Raw genomic sequence first — 18,778 nt, forward strand, 5'->3', positions numbered from 1 at the left:
GCGGAGCCATCCGCAGCACTGTCCTGTGACGTCACGGCAAGCCTCCAGAGAATACTAAAAGGGGTTTACGCAGACACACTTACCCTATCCCGTGTCCCTATCTAATTACGTGACAATTATCATTTCCCCCTTGAAGAAATGGAAATTTACTAGACAACTTATCACCACTGAATTGCTACTTATTACATCGAGATCCTGGTACACTCGAACAGCATGGCATACCTAATTAAACATCCTATTTACCCTTTGAATGCATACCCCCCCCCTCAAACGTAACAATATAATATTGTTGTGGGCCGGGGGTCGGTGGCGAGGAACGGCCGCCAGGTGGAGCAGTGGAGCCGTCTTCCACCGAACACCCGGAATCGCAGGTCGTAACCTTTGGACAACTCCAAACGTCACGGGTCACTTAAGGACTGTGCTGGCCAATTCTCTGACGGCGTGGGATAGGGTTAATAGCCAAATTTCAATATACCTAAGTACCCACGTCGTCAAACTACCGGGGAAGTCACACCCTCAACAAACTCTGTATAACTGGATCGCTCTAGCGACCTCGGTCCGGTGTAACCGAGCGGAATTACCAAAGTCCGTCGGTCCAAATGAACAATTACGGCACACGGCCTCTCTCATTCCCAATATACACCGTGCTAAACCAATGAAAAACAGAAAACGAGCTGGTACATTGAACAATCGGGGTTTATTTTTAATGGGGCAGAGGAGCACAAAAAGAGCAGAGTTAAACCGACTATCAGAAATGCAATTTACAATGGACAATGCACTTAAACAATTGCTACTTGTTTTGCTACAATTAGCTAAACAATTGCTAATTGTATGTACTGCTTTGCTGGAAGTAAATAATAATAACAATAAAAATCTATTTGCAATTTTGACTAATTTAATATTCCACTAGTTCTCTGTGTAAATATATCATCTTTCTTTCAGATAAACCAAAGTTGAATGCTGTGTTATGTATCAACAATAATGGAGAGGTGTTGCATATGTAAAGAAACAACATCTGACACAAGACCGACTGTTGTTCTGCAAACAAAAGGCAGTGATGGGGTGAGTAGGGTGAATATACTGATTCTGGCTCACTTTTCCCCATGTAAGTGAATCGGGGATTTTCAGCGATTCATTTTTTTTTTCCCTAAAAAGTAAACCCCCTTTTTATCCCAAGGTATATTCATTTGTCTCCCCTTTTAACCTCGGGGCACTTTTCAAATAACCAATGCAACAAGATAAAGATTTGTTCAAGTAGTAAAGTAGTAATGTGATTTGTTAAAGGTGATTCTAAAGAAATATCTGAAACATGTAAGCCTAGGGGCACTCTTTTTCAAATAACAAATGCATATTGTTTAGCTCACTCATTGAACCTATAAAGATTTGTTCATTCTCAAATTCCTTCAATAGTTTAATTTTCTTTGCACAATAATCCCCATCTAAAATATTAAAAAATAAAACATTTGAATCTTTATATTTTTAAAGATACTCCTTTTGTGCCATGATGAAATGATAAACTTCTCTTAATGCTCTTGTTTGACCACCTCCTGAGCCACATATCATTTTGAGATTATAGTAAATTGTTTTTCCATTGTTCAATTGATAACCATCAAAGTTTTCAGTCCATTCAAGGATATTAATTTTTTTTCTTTACATCCTCTAACTTACTAGTTTTTAAATTGATTCACTTATTTGTTTTATTTACCTTTGTTTTAGTTATTTTTTCAATAAGACTTATTTGATATTTTTCACATTCATTATGTTTTCCATTTATATACCAAGACTGAGATTTTTTCCACTCTTTAGTTTGATTAATACTTGGTTTGACCATTTATATATTGTGAAAAAATGTGGCGGTAGCTCTTAAAAACCCTAACCCATCTTCCCCTCGTTAAAACACAATCTATTCTATACACTCTATCATACAATATCCATATGGAACACAATCTATTCCATTATCCAAAATAAATCTCTTATCATCAAAGGTTCCTAATGCCTTTTTATTTACTTCTTCACTAAATATCTTATGTTTATAACTTCTTGTTGTATTCATTTTCCTATATTCTTCTTTCTTATTCATCAAACAATTATAATAATTTCTAAAAGTTATTGATTTCTTTATTACATATTTCTTTATTCCCTTTAACCTCTTATCAATCTGATCACCATACTTATAAGCATATGCCTTTGCTCTCAATCCAATAAACTCACTCATTACTTTTCCACCCAACTCATCCGTAAACTTACCAATAACCTTTTCATTCTTTTTGGAAAATAACTCGCTCTTCTTACTAAAATTACTTGTATCATATACTCCAATATTTTCTTCATATCTTTATAAACATCATCAGTGTTTATATCTAGGATAAAACTATCAGTGTCCATATACAACAATGAAACATTTTCATCATACTCTTTCTTTTAGCCATTATACAAATAATTACACATCAATATCTTTGATAAATCAAGAACTGCTGTTCCAATATAAATTGGTTTATCCATTACAATACTTTCCTTTTCCATATGAATAGCAGAAAAGTTCTCTGAAAAAACCTCTTCTCTCTTAAAACTTGGTTTATTTATCAATCTAGAAGCTTCTTCCCATGATGTTGCAAATCTAATGTTTTGCCTGTTTCTAACATTCTCCATTGTCTTTCCAAAGACAGCATTATTCATCAATTTATAGAATTCCCCTTCAAATTTTACTTTTGTATTTGTTCTCATATCTGTATAAAAAAATGACCGTTTTTACAGCCATTTTTCCCTGCTGTGCAGGGGTTTGGCTTTTTCTTGAGGCAATGTTTTATGGCCGGATGCCCTTCCTGACGCCAACCCTGGTCGCCTCCTACGACACACAGGGATATGGTACACCTATTCTAACCGTGGCATACACCGGGACCAGTACACTGGCACTCATTTCGCCGACCTCGGAAGGATGACAGGCTGAGTCAACCCCCTGGTGTTAATTCAGCAGCCAACGGGGCTTGAACTCAGGACCCCTGGATCCCAAGCCGCCACCCTAACCACGAAGCCAACACCAGGCTTATCGTTCTCATATCTGTATTGAATTTAATATACTTTTTCATCCAAGGACTTTGTTAACATTTTAAAACTCTATGAATTTTAGCAACTCTCAATCCTTCTCTCAAAAACTGTTTGTTTTGAAACAAACTGCAAAAACATATCCCTCTTTATCATAGAATGTTGTTAATAACTTTTCTGTTGATTTGCCTTTAATATTAAAACTTTGATGATAATCACTTAACCATTCTTTCTTTGGGGTTTCTTTCTGACATGCAAAAGGAAGGTCTTTATGCTTATTATGAAGATCACTCGGGTACCTCAAATCAACTTCAAAATAATAACCTTCTTCTTCCTCATTCAATTCCTCTTGAGAAGAAATAACAATATTCATCAAAGCCTTTTCATAATCCTTTTATTCCATTCACTCTAATTTACCATAACGCAGAGATTGAGACATTGCCATCCATACAAATTATTAGCATCAAAATACATCAAATAATTACGATCTTTTTCACTATCATAATTTGGAAGATAATTATTATTTGCTTTAGCATATCTTTTTGAACATACTTGTGATATTCCACCTCTCTTAGACTTCTCAGTCATCAAAAGCATATCTACATCACTGATTAAATCTATATCTTGTTTTGTCATTTTCAACATTGCACTCCAAGCAAAACCAGGAGCTCTGAAATAGTGGGCAGGATCTAATCCATAACAATTTTTATTATGACAGAGTGATCTAAAAGCTTCAAACACATCAGCTAACAATAAAACATCTGTTTTTAGATACAAATAATGATATTCTCCAAGGTTCTTTATCTTAAATATTTTCCAAATTTCTTGTGCGTGTTTATATTCCTTATCACTTATCTCTTCTTCATAAAGATTATTATAGAAACTTTCTTTTGAAGGAAGTTGTGTTTCTTTAAATCTCATAAATGAATCCATATAATCATAAGGATAAATTCCTTTACTTGCAAGAATTTTCTCTTTACTTTGAATTTCATTCCTTGTTTGAATTTCCTCTCTAGTTAGAATTCCCTCTTCAATCAGAATTTCATCTTTAATCAGAATTTCCTCTTTAGTTAGAATTTCATTCATTGTTTAAATTTTCTTTATAATTAGAATTTCATCTTCAGTTAGAATTTCTTCATGAATTTCCTCTTTACTTTGAATTTCCTCTTTACTTTGAATTTTCTCTTTAATCTGAATTTCCTCTTTTGGAAAGAATGAATTAAGATTTGGAAAAGACCCCGTGTAGCTTAGATTTGATGCAAGGTAGGCCAGTGGTGTTCCCATAAACTTGTAAGAACCTAGAAACCTAATACGAGTTAAAGGTTTTGTGAATATCATTTTTGTAAATGAAATATACTTTTCACTTTTGTTTGTTCTGGCAGAAATATTCCCTGGTGTATTTGGAAGTTCATTTATAAATAGATGTGTATCATAGTTGGCACTGTTGTGAAGAAAGACTGGAATAAAAGAAGGAAATTTATAAGTAAGATTACAACAGGAATGAGCGGGACCTCTGTATTTACCAGGAAGATGACAATGATCCCTAACTTTGGACTCCTCAATTTCCTCCTCACAAATATGACAGATTTTGTTCTTTTTAAATCCTAATTTTTCTTCTTCTGTTAATTTCATCGGTTCATTTGTTTCTTTCATTAATTTAGTTAGTCTTATACAATCCTTTTCTAATTGTTTTACAAACTCTTTTGAAGCTTTTTTTCCACTATAATGTTCAAGTTTGTTATACTTTTCTCCAACAGATGATTTGATATAATAACAGAAACCACAAGGAATATGTTTTTGACATTTATTTGTATGTGATTCTTTTGGATTGGGAGAAGCAGTATTTATCTTTTTTAGGATACATTCAAAATCAGCATATATCACAAATGGGTGCATGATAGATTTATTATAATCTTCAAAAGAAATCTTTTCACCAGGTTTAGGCATTGTAATTACAGCTGATTTATGATTACTACAATATTTTGAATGTTGTTCTAATCGTTCTTTTGTATGAAATGAATTAAGACATCGCTTACAAGGATATATTTTGTTTGATGTTCTAAATACCTGAGAAGAGATTAATCTTGATAAATTATTGATGCATGTATAATGTGAATTCTTTCCAACACTAAAATATAAAAGATCAATGTGTGTTTCTTCATTTTTATCGTTGTTTGAAATTTTTAATATTTGAACTTTGTTTGTATCCGATAATCCATATACATTCATAGAAAGATTATTCTTTTCCTCAAATTTAGGAATATCTGTTGGTGGCATTGGGAATTTAAAATCTTTAATGTCCAAGGTATTCTCATATTTCATATATTGTTTTACTCTTTCTGAATTACAATTTGCTGGATGTAAGTGAGCAAGAACAGACCAGAGAAAACATTTATTATCACTGTTCTTCATATTAACAACTGCCTTCTTTAGTTTTATTTCTTTTGGTAATTCAATATAAGAAGCTTTCAGAGGGTTTGATTTTAGAATGTGTATATGTAAAAAGATGATTTTTAAAAATAATAAATCCACTTCCTACCACTGTATTATCAACATCCTCCTCTTGTCTTGATAGTTCTTCATAAACCCCACTATTCAAAAAATCTTGAAATGATGTTATAAAATGAAGATCTGTTCTCGTATAAGGAGTTTGTTCTTCATCTTGTCTTTTCAAATTCATTTTCACTCCCATATAAAACTTCAAAGTTTTAATTTCTTTTAATGTCTTTTTCATAACTTTTTGAACATCAGGCTTCACTATTTAAATTGATTCAGCTATTGATGATGGACCGGGTTCTCCAAATTGAAAAATCCTTATTTTTATATGCCCTTTAAATGCCCCATCAGTGTTTTCAATATAATAATCTCCCTTTACTTTAAACTCATTTTTCTTGTGTTTTTGTGATTGAAGATGTCTATTATAACTACTCTTCAAAACATCCTTTGAGCAGATATCACAATGTTTTCTTTCCAACTCAAGAGGAGATATTTGATGAAATAGATTAAATGTATTTGTTGCTTTGAAGGTGTTTTTTATAATATTTATATTCGTGATTACAAACATCGCAGTACGTTGTATTCACCATATTTATATAATAAAACTTTGCTTAAACTAAAATTTTCTTGATGAAAATTTCGTTTAATTTATAGGTGAATCTGTGCTTAAAACCATTTCATCCTCCAACTTTTTCACTTAATAAATACAATGTTTCAAGACACAAAAGACAAGTTTCAATCAATCTTCATTTGTTAAAGATACTGAGAAATATGTCAAGGATGTAAAATTGAACAAAGATAAATATAACAACTATTGGATAAAAACAATTCTGGTAAATAAGATGAGTTCTTCAATTTCCTTCAGTGGAAGGGCTTTTAGTATACCTGGAAGATCATCAATTAAAGTATCTCGAACAAAAGTTTCTCCTCCCCTTCTGGTAATATATTCAAAACTTCGAAAAAGCAATGAAACAAGAAAAAGTATCAAAAAATAAAAACCTTATGGATGAAGCTTTAGAAAGAAAAGATAAGACCATCTGTAATATGCAAGGAGAAATTTAGTTTTTTTTTCAACAACCCTAAAGATGTAAATCCTGATGAAATAAAGGATGTTAATATATCAGGTGAAATGACATTTCATTCAAAAGTAGTTAAGGATCATTTTAAAATTACCTTTAATATAAAAAATGTAGTTGAATCTGGTAATGAAAAAAAGTATATAGATATCGATAGTAATATTATTAAATATGAGTCAATATGCAACTGAAAGTATAGATGAATTTTAGTTTAAGTAAAGTTTTACTTTTTAAATATGTTAGACTAATGATAATAAAAAATATAAAAAGGAAAATAATTCTTTTAGATTTACACCAAAAATGAATTACTTTGCAAGATTGATTTGAGAAATGAATGTAAAGTATGAGGGTGATAACACACCTTTCCTCACAAGGGAAGAAACTGAACGTATAAGAGAAATGTTCAAAGGATTGTTGTTATATATTATTCATGGATGTGATTTTCAGGGAAATATCTTGAAATTTTCAAGATATTGCATAAATAAAATAATGGATTATCTTGAAATTAAACCTGAACTTAGGATAAAATATAGAGTTTCTAAAAAAGCCAATAATAAATTAAATAACCTGTTTTCCAAATATATAAATGGATGATTTTTTTACCCATTTGGGAAAATAAGATAAAATTTAACAACCATAAAAATCTCCCAAATTCATTGAGATCTCTCATAGTTGGTTCAAGCGGATGCGGAAAAACCTGCTTACTTTTGAAGATGCTCCTGACTCCCAACTTTTTAGATTATAATAATTTAATCATTTTCACAAAGTCGAGTTTTCAACCAGAGTATCAATTACTCTCACAAGGTTTTAATGCTGGTCTTCAAAATGAAGATATAATCGGTTTATTTAAACGTCAAAAAAACCTAAATGATTATAACATTGAAGATATAATACAACTATTTTGTGATACACAGAGATGTAAAAAGAAATCAAAACCGATAACGTTTATTATTAGTGATAATACGGATGATATACCGTCTCCCCAAGATTTGGATAAATAAAAAAAGAACCTCGTTATCTTTGATGATTGTGTTAATGAGAGAAACCAAATGGTAATGGATAGCTACTACACAAGAGGGAGACATTCTTCTTGTAATTGTATTTATCTTAGTCAATCATACTCTCAACTTCCTCGTCGTTCCATCAGAAACAATGCTAATACTTTTATTTTATTCAAGTTAAATTCAATAGATATACACAATTTTTGGAGAGACAATTGTTCTACATTATGCAGTAAAAAAGAATTTGCGGATTACATGAAGCACACGACTGAAAAATATAAATATATTGTTGTGAAACAAGATGAGCTATTAAATGATATTTTCCAATAAATTAATGGATGCGAAAGAAAGAGCAAGAAGATTTAAGGTTTATCAAGAGTTGGTTTCAAAAGTTGTAAAACAACAGGAAGACAAAAAGAAGAAATGCAGACATAAACTAACGGGCGAAGAAGCATTTGAAAGAAAACAAGATAAAATTTTTAAACCACTTTTAAAAACTTCCAAAGAAAAAATTGTAGATGTTTCCACAGTTCCCACAGTAGAATATACTCCTAAAAAACTTCAAATGTTAAAAGATTTTGATCACATGATGGAGGAAGAATTAGAGCATATAGGGGAATTAGAATATGATGATGAAGGATTATTTCAACAACTGGAAGAGATTAATCACCCCCCCCTGCTTATATTGTGAATGCTCTTCAAAACAATGAATATTCAGCAGAATCAAAAACCAAAGCAGGACTCATTCCAACAGAACAACCAGCAATATTTCATCTTGTTCAAGAAAAGGTATTGATATTTAATGATGAATTAAGGTTATTGAGGTCTGCTCAACCCCCTGTTAAACAAACACCCAGATTAATGTTTCTTCTCACAAAAGATGGAAGACAAGCTTCAACTGTGAGGAATGAATCAAAGTATTTTGATAAACCATTGGATATGAAAAATAATGATGAGAGAGAATATATTGATCTGCTGAACTCTGTTGATTATAGGGTTAGTCTTTCTTGTACACGTTGCAAGAATGAGAAGGAGAAACATTATTCAGGTTTTAAGTATCCTTGGTTCAGGTATTAGTTTTCTTCCAAATGACCCATCACAATTAGTTAATAGACTGTTATTGTTGTTAGGTCGTAAGAAGGCTGGAAATAACAATTGTTTTAATGAAGCATCAGCCATTTTAGACCAGTTGATGAACATGAAAATAATTAATAAATCTCAATATAAAGATATTTTATCTCTTATTAAATAAGATGAGAAGCACAATCCTGAATTTTAATGTCACAACAAGCGACCACACATCTTCATTCCCATACCCACGACAACTTGACCCAACAAAAGAATATGAGACATCTTTATTGTCCATGGAAACTTATAAGACCTTATTTAAGATAACTGAGAAAAATGACAAGTTTAGTTATAATCCGGGAAGTGCATACAAAATGATAACAGTCTCACCCGGAGCATATGAGATTTCTCAAATATCTTCCGAAATTGCTCGTCTTATGAAAGAACAGGGTGATGAACCAAAAAATATTGTTATCGATATTCAAAAACACACTTCAAAATCAACGATTAAACTTAAAAATAACTACAAGGTTGATTTCACAATTGATAATTTATTTAGAGAGTTATTGGGTTTCTCCTCTTAAAAGATTGAAACTAATGGGATGTTTTACAGTGATAATGTCATTCAAATATCCTCAGGAATAAATTCGGTATGAATTCAGTGTGATTTGATTGATGGTGCTCATAATGATGGAATAAAAACAAATACAATATTTTCATTCAGTGCATACTCAACCCCAATTGGTTATAAATTCAATATGGAACCCAAAAATTTGGTTTATCTCCCTGTGTCAGGAAAAACCATACACAGAGTAAATTTTAGGATAACCGACCAAGATAATCATATGATTTCTTTTAATGGGGAAGTTATATCCATCAGAATTCACCTACGTGAAATTTTCCAATAAATAAATATGATGGTTATTGTGAGGAAACACGAGTTGGGAAAATATAAAATAATTACAGGGGATGGGATGTTCCTTTCCCCATACTACAAGGGTGAAGGAATGTATCTTGGTCGAGGATACTATAAACCTAAGAGACAAAGGGGTGTCGCACATCAATTTAGAGGAGATGGGATAATTGATACTCTCATGGGTATCGGTTCAACTATTCTTCAAGAGTAAGGCCTAATTGGTTCAACTGCTTCTGCTGTGGGAAATGTCGCAGGTGCTGTAAAGAGCATAAAAGATGCCGAAAAGGAATCTCATAAATTACAAGCAATTAAAGAAATTAAGAAAGGCAAAACGCAGTTGTCCCCCCAAGAAAGACAGAAAATAATTCAAATATTTGAGTCAGGGTTTCAAAAGTTTTAACATCTTTTTTCCTAAATAAATACAAGTATGGAAGCAATTGATAGTATCTATGATTTGGATGATACTATTATCATCTCAAACTCCACTAAAAAAGAAGATTACTTCAAGGTAAATGCAATAACTGGAACAGACTGGAACGCAAATGGTACAAAAAGTTTTGAAATAAATTATTAACAAACTTATTTGAATCTATCCGAAAGTTTCTTGTTGTGTAAATTTACATTCACTAAGGCTGGGAATAACACAAATGGGAGGATTTCTCCCATTTCTAATTCCTTTATTTGCTGGTTTAAGTGCGGTTGGAGCATTGACGGGTGGTATTTCAACAGCGGTGAAAACTGCCAACGAAAGGAAGGCTCAACTCCGGGCTCAAAAAGAATTGGAAAGACAAAACAAAGAGTTGGAGAAACAAATTAGTGGAAGTGGTGTAATTGTAGATTTTGCTGAAAAACTTGAAGGTCTGCCTGATAAAACGAGATTGTTAGTTGGAGATATGCTTTCTTCGATTGCACAAGCAGGTGTAAAATTAACTAAAAGAGGTAATGGATTATATCTTTCTAATAAATAAATGAGCATTGATGAGTGGTTTTAAGAATTTTGAAAGAATACATCAAATTTACAACTTGTCAAATATTGTAAGAAATTAAAAATTCATAATGTGGTTATTTGTCTGAGAGATGAATTAACAAACGTGCCTAAACATACAAAGAATATTATTATGAACTTAGAAGATAATAATGGGAACGGTTCTCATTGGGTTTGTATTTTTAATAGTCAAGACAAATATTATTTTGATAGTTTTGGTCTTCCACCACCTGTTGAAGTAATAAAATTCTTACAGAATGGTGTTTTGTCAAACATTTCAAGTCCAAGAATTAAATTCCAAGTGTTGGGGTCAATTATGTCTGTATGTGTTATTTCAACTCAACAAAAATAATTTTTTATGACATTATTTTTAATCTAATATAAATGACTTATGTTGGTAAAGATGGTTCTATCTTTGGTGTATCCCAAGAACTGGATATTGATTTATCAAATTATTACACAAAGGCACAGGCTGAACGATATAAATATAATATAACCAAAAATATTATTTTGAAAAATGCTTATAAATTATAAAATTATCCAAGCCCGACTGATGCGAATGACTTGGTGAGATTAAGCGATTTATCACAATATATATCCTTAAATAAAACGGCCGTGTATTCCAAAGATACAGAAGTGTTGATTTTATCTCCAGGTCATACAGAATTCACAGTTAGAATTAAAATAAATTTTTATAAAGAAGGGCGTATCGGTTGTATGAGAATAGAACAATGGGAGTATGATATGAATGACTTAGGTTATAATTGGTCATTTAAAATTTAGCTAAAAGACCTGGAACAATTAAATCGGTCTTGTCAGGAAGAATATTATCCACTTGGAATAGAGAATGAGTTTTGTGGAGCCACGATTAGTAAACAACAAATAAAAGAATTTAATAAGGGTAAATATAATAATGGTTTTGCCCGAGTTTATATCATGAAAACAGAAAAAACAGGATTATATATAATAAGTAGGGAAATACAAAATGATTTAACTATGGGAAGATGGGGAGGTGTTTCGTGTCATAATATTATTCTAACATATATTTCTAATACATAAATGATGGCAAGAAGGCTTCAAGAAAATTATCATTTCTGTGTCCAAACATACCTTCAAGATAAGGGTATTCGGTATTTTAATAAATATGTTCTACAACATAAGAATGAGGTATTTTCAATAAAAGATTGGCATTATGCTGATGTTGATAAACCAACAACTTTAGATTTTATTAGAATGTTAAATAATGAAAAAAATTATAATGTTAAGAAAAGTTAAGGCTCTTTTAGAAATTTAAAAGAAATTTTATTGGTTTCCTGTTGTAAAAAAAAAATATTTTGGATACAGGAATAACAAGAAATCCTGATGAATATATTTATGATGTTCTATGGGGTGCAAGTGATTCAAGGATAGTAAGGGACGAGGAGGGAGTTGAAGAGAGAGAGAAGGAGGAGAGGGAGGAAAGGGAGAAGAAAGGGAAGGAGGAGAGGGAGAAGAGAGAGAAGGAGGAAAAAGAGAAGGAGGAGAGGGAGGAAAAAGAGAAGGAGGAGATGGAGGAAAGAGAGAAGGAGAGGGAGAAGAGAGAGGAGGAAAGAGAGAAGAAAGAGAAGGAGGAGAGAGAGAAGAGAGAGAAGGAGGAGAGGGAGGAGAGGGAGAAAAGAGTGAGAATGAATAAATATCAAAATATGGAAACCAGTGAGATTAAAAAGAGATTGGAGTTATTACAGAAAATAACTCAACCCACCGAGGAGGAAAACAAAGAATTGACAAGTATATTTGCAATATTTTCGATTGGACTATTGTCATCGGCAAGATATTGATTTTAATTCAAGTTTTTCATTTTTTTTCTTAAATAAATGAAGGAGAGAGTGAAGGCATTTCTAAGGATTCTTTATGTTTTAAAAATTAAGATTCAAATGTGCATGTTGGAAACTAAAAAGGTTTTTGCACTCTGCAGGAATTTTTCTCATAAATAAATGAGTTATTGTCTCAAATGTAAAAAGAAAACTAATACTAAAAATATTTCATGTTTGAAAAGTAAAAATAACAGGGTTATACAAAAAGGTATATGTTCGGTGTGTGGTTCAAAAAAAAATCAATTTATCTCCAAACACAAACTCGGAGGAGATATACAAAAGTTTTTATGAGGAAGTAAATTTACAACTACTGGAATACCAGGGGAATTACATCTTCCAGGGTATTCTTTCTGTGGTCCCGGCACAAACTTGGATAAAAGATTAGATGAGGCAGACAATCCTAAATCATGGAGTGAGCCCATCAATAGAGTTGATGAAGTGTGCATTAGACACGATATTGATTATGGGAATACCACAACTTTGGAAGAAAAGCATGAAGCTGATAGAGAAATGTTGTATAATTTGTCTCTCATACAAAATCCAACCTTGAGAGAAAAAGTTGATGGGTTCATCGTGAAGAAGATGATCAGTGCTAAATTGAAACTTGGACTTGGAAATTCAAAAAACTTATAGGCTCTAATGATGTCATTAAGATTGAAGAGCAATTGGCTGATGAATAACATAAACCAATATTCACAAAGTTTCAGAGAAGGAAGGTTTATTCCAAGGAAGTTGATTATATCTGGTCCGCTGATTTGATTGAACTCAATAATGATAAGGGGTACAAGTATGCTTTAACCGTTATTGATTTGAGGAGTAGATATGCATGGGTTGTCCCTTTAAAAAACAAAACAGGTAATACTCTTATGTTAGCCTTTTAACAGATATTTAATAAAAGTAAGAAAAAAACCTAAAGAATTGTGGACTGATGAGGGTAGAGGGTTTTATAACAAGACATTTATGAATTTTCTAAAAAATAACAGTATTACTATACATTATACAGTACCTTTATTGAAGGAAAGGCCGTTGTTGTTGAACGTTTTAATCGTACCTTAAAAGAGAGACTATATGAATAATTCACACAAATCGGTTCACAACAATGGTCATCTTTTATTCAGGATATTGTGGATAAGTATAATGACACAATTCACACGTCAACGAATATGAAACCATCAGAAACATTTACAAAATTAAAATATGAAAAAGAGATTAATGTCAGAAAACCTAAGTTCAAAGTTGGTGATATCGTAAGAATATATAGGTGGAAATCTAATTTTGAAAAAGGTTATATTAAATGATGGACGAACTAACTTTTTAGAATTGTTGATGTAATAGATACGGTTCCTTGGACTTATAAGATACATGATTTAGAAGGGGAAGAGATTTTAGGTTCCTTTTATTCACAGGAATTACAAAAGACAAAAATAAATTGAATTTTTTTTTTACTCCACCCCATTTTGACTCCGTCCACACAAGCTCCACCCACATAAACCCTACCCACATAAACCCTACCCACACAAACCCTACCCACACAAACCCCACCCCACACAAACCCCACCCCCACCCAAGCTCCACACAAACCCCACTCCACCCAAGCTCCACACAAACCCCACTCCACACAAGCTCCACACACAAACCCCACTCCACACAAGCTCCACCCACATTCATCATATTCATAGAATTAGTGATTAGTCAATTAGTTAATTAGTTCCCCACACACAACATGTTTATTTAATTAAAAAAAATTGTCCACCCTTCCATACAAGCTCCACCCACACATTCACCCATCCACTCATCCACCCATCTATTCACCCATCCACATCAAACCTCATCCACATAAACCCTGCCCACAGAAGTCCCCACCCACATAAACCCCTCCCATATAACCCCCCCACAAAAGCCCCACCCACACAAGCCCCACCCACACAAGCCCCTCCCATATAAACCCCACCCACAGAAGTCCCCACCCCCACAAGCCCCTCCCATATAAGCCCCTCCCACAAAAGCCCCTTCCATCAAACCCCTTCCACACAACCCCCCCCCCCTCATCCCCTCTGCGCACCCCCCACCTTTGACCCACCTCCTCCCTCATCTCACTCCCCACCCTTCCCCCCACACACACGTGGAGGGGAGGGGGTGGGATGAGGGGGTGATGGGTCGTTGGGGTGGTGCACCTAACCCCCTCCCTCCTCCCCCTCCCCTTCCCTAAATCTCCTTGATTCGCTTTTTGTAGTTAAGAATCAGATAATTGTAAGGAAAGCATTTATAATTAATCAACATTGATAATATTAAATATTCAGTTGTAAAAACAGATGATATATCCAAGCAGTCTGCTTCAGATGCCTTGAGTGCCAGGTCAGATTCCTGCAGACGATTGACTTGTGCACTTGGTTCATCCAGACAGGTGTTTAAACTGAAAAATAAAAAAAATAATGTGTTAAAACTCAGGAGACATATTGACAGGCAGAGACAGATATAGAAACTAGAGGGGGAGCATTCGCTAGAGTGTAAAACCTCCGCCGCCAATACTGCTAGGTCACTTAAGTGAACCTGATATCCTATTCATTCAATTTGACGTCAACAGTGCTCACAGAGTTAGTTTGCAACTTTCCCTTTTACTTTTAACTTTTACATACTCAATTCATTTGTCATAACTAGATTCCTTGAGACAGAAATTGATTTTACGTGGGTATATCCACCTGAAGTTCCAAAATCAGCCGCAATTATAATTTTGGCATGTTTTTTGTTGGAAATCGCTTATAACATGTAGAAATGCAAAAAAAAATTCGAAATTTTGTTGGAAAAAAAGTTGCAAAATTTTTCTTCTCTAACAATTTTTTTTATTTGGGGGGGGGGAGGGGGTTGGAAATCACTTAAACATGTAGAAATGCAAAAAAAACAAAATTCAAATATTTTTTCAAAATGGCCGCCATAGCGGCCATATTGTATTTTGGACCAAGTCCAAAATCTATTGGCATGATCCTTGGACCATACCTAATCCCCCCACCAAGTTTCGTCGAAATCCGTCAAGTTTTTCCGTAATACTGTTCACAAACAAACAAACAAACAGAAAGGGCTGAAAACAGTAACCTCCGATCTTCGATGGCGGAGGTTAATGAACACAGAGACAAGCAGATATACATACTCACACATGCACGTGCACGTGTGTGTTTCTCACCTTGAAGTCGGATCTTTCAAGATTATAGGAGATAACAGCAATGTCTTCCAGTCAGTAATGATTTCTCTCATTTCACCCCTGAAAATCCGAATCTCTTGTACAAAATCAGACATCTGTACCCAGACATCGTGTAATTCGGATAATTCATTTTCAACATTGGTGATCAACGATGTTGTTATTGGAGACAATCTGTTGATAAAAAACAATATTTATTAGTCATCGTGATTTAATTAATGATCAGTTGCTTCACTGTGATTCTCATAGGAAGAACACAAACAAACTTACCGATATTGTAATGGATTCTCTTCTTCTTCAGACGAAAGATCGTTCATGTTTCAATCGTTTCTCAATAGGACAAGATGGGAAAAATTATAAAGCTTTCAGACAAAGTTTACGACTGACAGCTCGTTTATAAAACAACTTGAGGAAGTGAAATTATGTTATGTTGGAATTTTTCAGGGCGTGTCCACACGGGGAAATGACGTTTTGGGCAAGACAGCTTCACTTGGGAAGTGCGTAGGCGATACATTCTCAAGCACTTACCCATTTTTAACACAAAATGAAAATGCTTTGAATGATTTTTGATAAAACACGTTTATTAGCTTGTTAGTGTTCTGATTTAAAATATATCCACGAGGCCTTGTCTCTCACAGAATACTTCCTCATCTTCACGGCACGAACTGAAAACACTTAAAAAACTTCCCCATTCGTTGGTTCACCTTTGAGTGGAGTAAGAGTCAGAGGGGAAGAGAAAATCATTCTCCTCTTTTTATCCTAATGGGTTTCGAGTCGGAGAGTTCTCCCTATTAATTTGTATGAGGTTTTTTTGTTCAAATGGGTCTCGAGTCAGAAAGCTTCCCCTATTAATTTGTATGAGGTTTTTTTGTCTTAATGGGTCTCGAGTCATAAAGCTTCCCCTATTAATTTGTATGAGGTTTTTTTGACCTAATGGGGCTCGAGTCAGAGAGCTCTCCCTGTACATTTGTATGGCAGAAAAGGGGTATCTTAAAAAATATAAAGATTCAAATGTTTTATTTTTAAATATTTTAGATGGGGATTATTGTGCAAAGAAAATTAAACTATTGAAGGAATTTGAGAATGAACAAATCTTTATAGGTTCCATGAGTGAGCTAAACAATATGCATAGGTTATTTGAAAAAGAGTGCCCCTAGGCTTACATGTTTCAGATATTTCTTTAGAATCACCTTTAACAAATCACGTTACTACTTTACTACTTGAACAAACCTTTATCTTATTGCATTGGTTATTTGAAAAGTGCCCCTAGGTTAAAAGGGGAGACAAATAAATATACCTTGGGATAAAAAGGGGGTTTACTTTTTAGGGGGAAAAAAATGAATCGCTGAAAATCCCCCATTCACTTACATGGGGAAAAGTGAGCCAGAATCAGTATATTCACCCTACTCACCCCATCACTGCCTGCCTCCCCATCACGTGGGAGTGACTTGAGAACTGTTCCAGGAGAAAAGGTACATGTGGAATGTCGTCGCAGGTACTGTAAAGCCGAGAACATTGCTCGTGACACAGCCTCTCATCAACAACCAATTGAGACACGATGTGATCTGCATTCAGTTTTCAAGAGCACTGCATGTTCTGTGGACAACCTGTGAAATATGATAAGAAACGGAGAGAGGCTGATGTATTTCCAGTCAGAACAACAGACTTTCAGGACACAGTGCTTCAGATTTGCCATTCCAGGAATGACAAGTGGTCTGAAGTGGTGTCAGGTAGACTGGCATCAGTGAATGATCTACATGCAGCAGATGCAATATACCATCAGCAGTGCAGTAGTAATTTTAGGACTGGGAAGAATATTCCCAGTAGGCTACCTGTGGATACTGGGGACATCGCAAAAAGGTTCAAAGTTGGAAGACCTGCAACAAATGGGAGAACAGAAGCCTTCCTGGAAGTGGTACAGTTTTTGGAAGAAAATGAAGATGAGCAAACAACAATAAAGGAACTTGTTCTGAAAATGACTGAATATCTTAAAGCACAGAGCATGAGCCATATACTGCAAAATATATGAAGGCAAAAATTCAGCAACACTTTGAAACTACTCAAACTACTCAAACTCTACCCCCAACCTCAGCAGCTGCAAAGTATCACAGTCTCCGTGTATATTATCAGATGATGGAGTGGAAAGGAAGAAGCATCAATATGAAGCCGGAAGAGTGGTGATGGCACATGGTGGATGGACAATGTTTGCCAATACAAACTGACCAGCTTGCAGCCCCATCAAAACTACTGGATGTCATCTGCTGTAACTGTAAAACAGACTGCAATACAAAGAGGTGCACATGCAGAAAGTATAGTCTGCATTGCAGTGCTGTTTGTGGCGAATGCTGTGGGACAAGTTGTGCCAACTCACAGCTACCAGATTTCACTGATGACTATAATGATGACCTTGATGGGCATCTTCAGTAGGGTATTAATATGCCTGCAATGAAACACTAGCCAAAGAAGTGACTGTCATAAATTTGATCACAAAATATCGATATTTGGTGGCCTTATTGGATTTTATTAAATTCATCCATCATTTTATTTAAACCCATCCAATCAAAATATTAAACTATCCCAAATTTAGCCTTTGATCCCCTCAAATATTCTAGAAATATAAACCGCTCAAACCTGTTGTCTGAGAGTAAATATATGGCAAAATATTGATATTTGGCAGCCATATTGGATTTATGCAAATGAGATGTGTATCAACATACATCCAAGAAAATTGTTAAATACTCTAAATGCATTCTTGTATGCAAAAGATATATACTAGAAGTTGAAATGGCTCAAATATATCATCCAAGAGCAAAGATGTGGCAAAATATTGATATTTTGCAGCCATATTGGATTTATGCAAATGAGATTTTGTTCCAGGGAAGTTTAAAAGTATTCTAAATACATCCTTGTATACAAAATACCCATTCTAGAAGTTGAAATCACCCAAATATGCCATCTGTGAGCAAAGATATGGCACAATATTGATAATGGGCCACAATATTGGATTTATGCAAATTAGACGTATTTCCGCAACAGGGATTTCTTAGGACTTTTAGTATGGTGTTGTGGGGACCTCATAGAAATGCATTGTGCTAAATAAATTTCTGTTGCAATTTGTTCCCAATCAAACCTTATTTTGCCTGGACTA

At 34.0% G+C, this 18,778-nt stretch overlaps 1 protein-coding gene across 8 annotated transcripts in view; it reads left to right on the top strand.

The window, feature by feature from the left end:
• The window catches only part of LOC147013515 (SH3 and multiple ankyrin repeat domains protein 3-like), a 522,196-nt gene that overhangs the window by 28,094 nt on the left and 475,324 nt on the right, over nt 1-18,778 (top strand). The window contains exon 2 of one of the 8 annotated variants that reach the window (XM_085855372.1): nt 943-1,062. The exons of the other annotated variants lie outside the window; for them this stretch is intronic. Coding sequence (XP_085711498.1) covers nt 958-1,062 — 105 coding nt within the window. The 5' untranslated portion in view covers nt 943-957. The remainder of the gene's footprint in view (nt 1-942; nt 1,063-18,778) is intronic. 8 annotated transcript variants of the gene reach the window in all.

Source organism: Eptatretus burgeri, chromosome 14, assembly GCF_056783735.1.
Source record: "Eptatretus burgeri isolate ZD-2024b chromosome 14, Ebu_testis_v1, whole genome shotgun sequence".
Classification (NCBI taxonomy): Eukaryota; Metazoa; Chordata; class Myxini; order Myxiniformes; family Myxinidae; genus Eptatretus; species Eptatretus burgeri.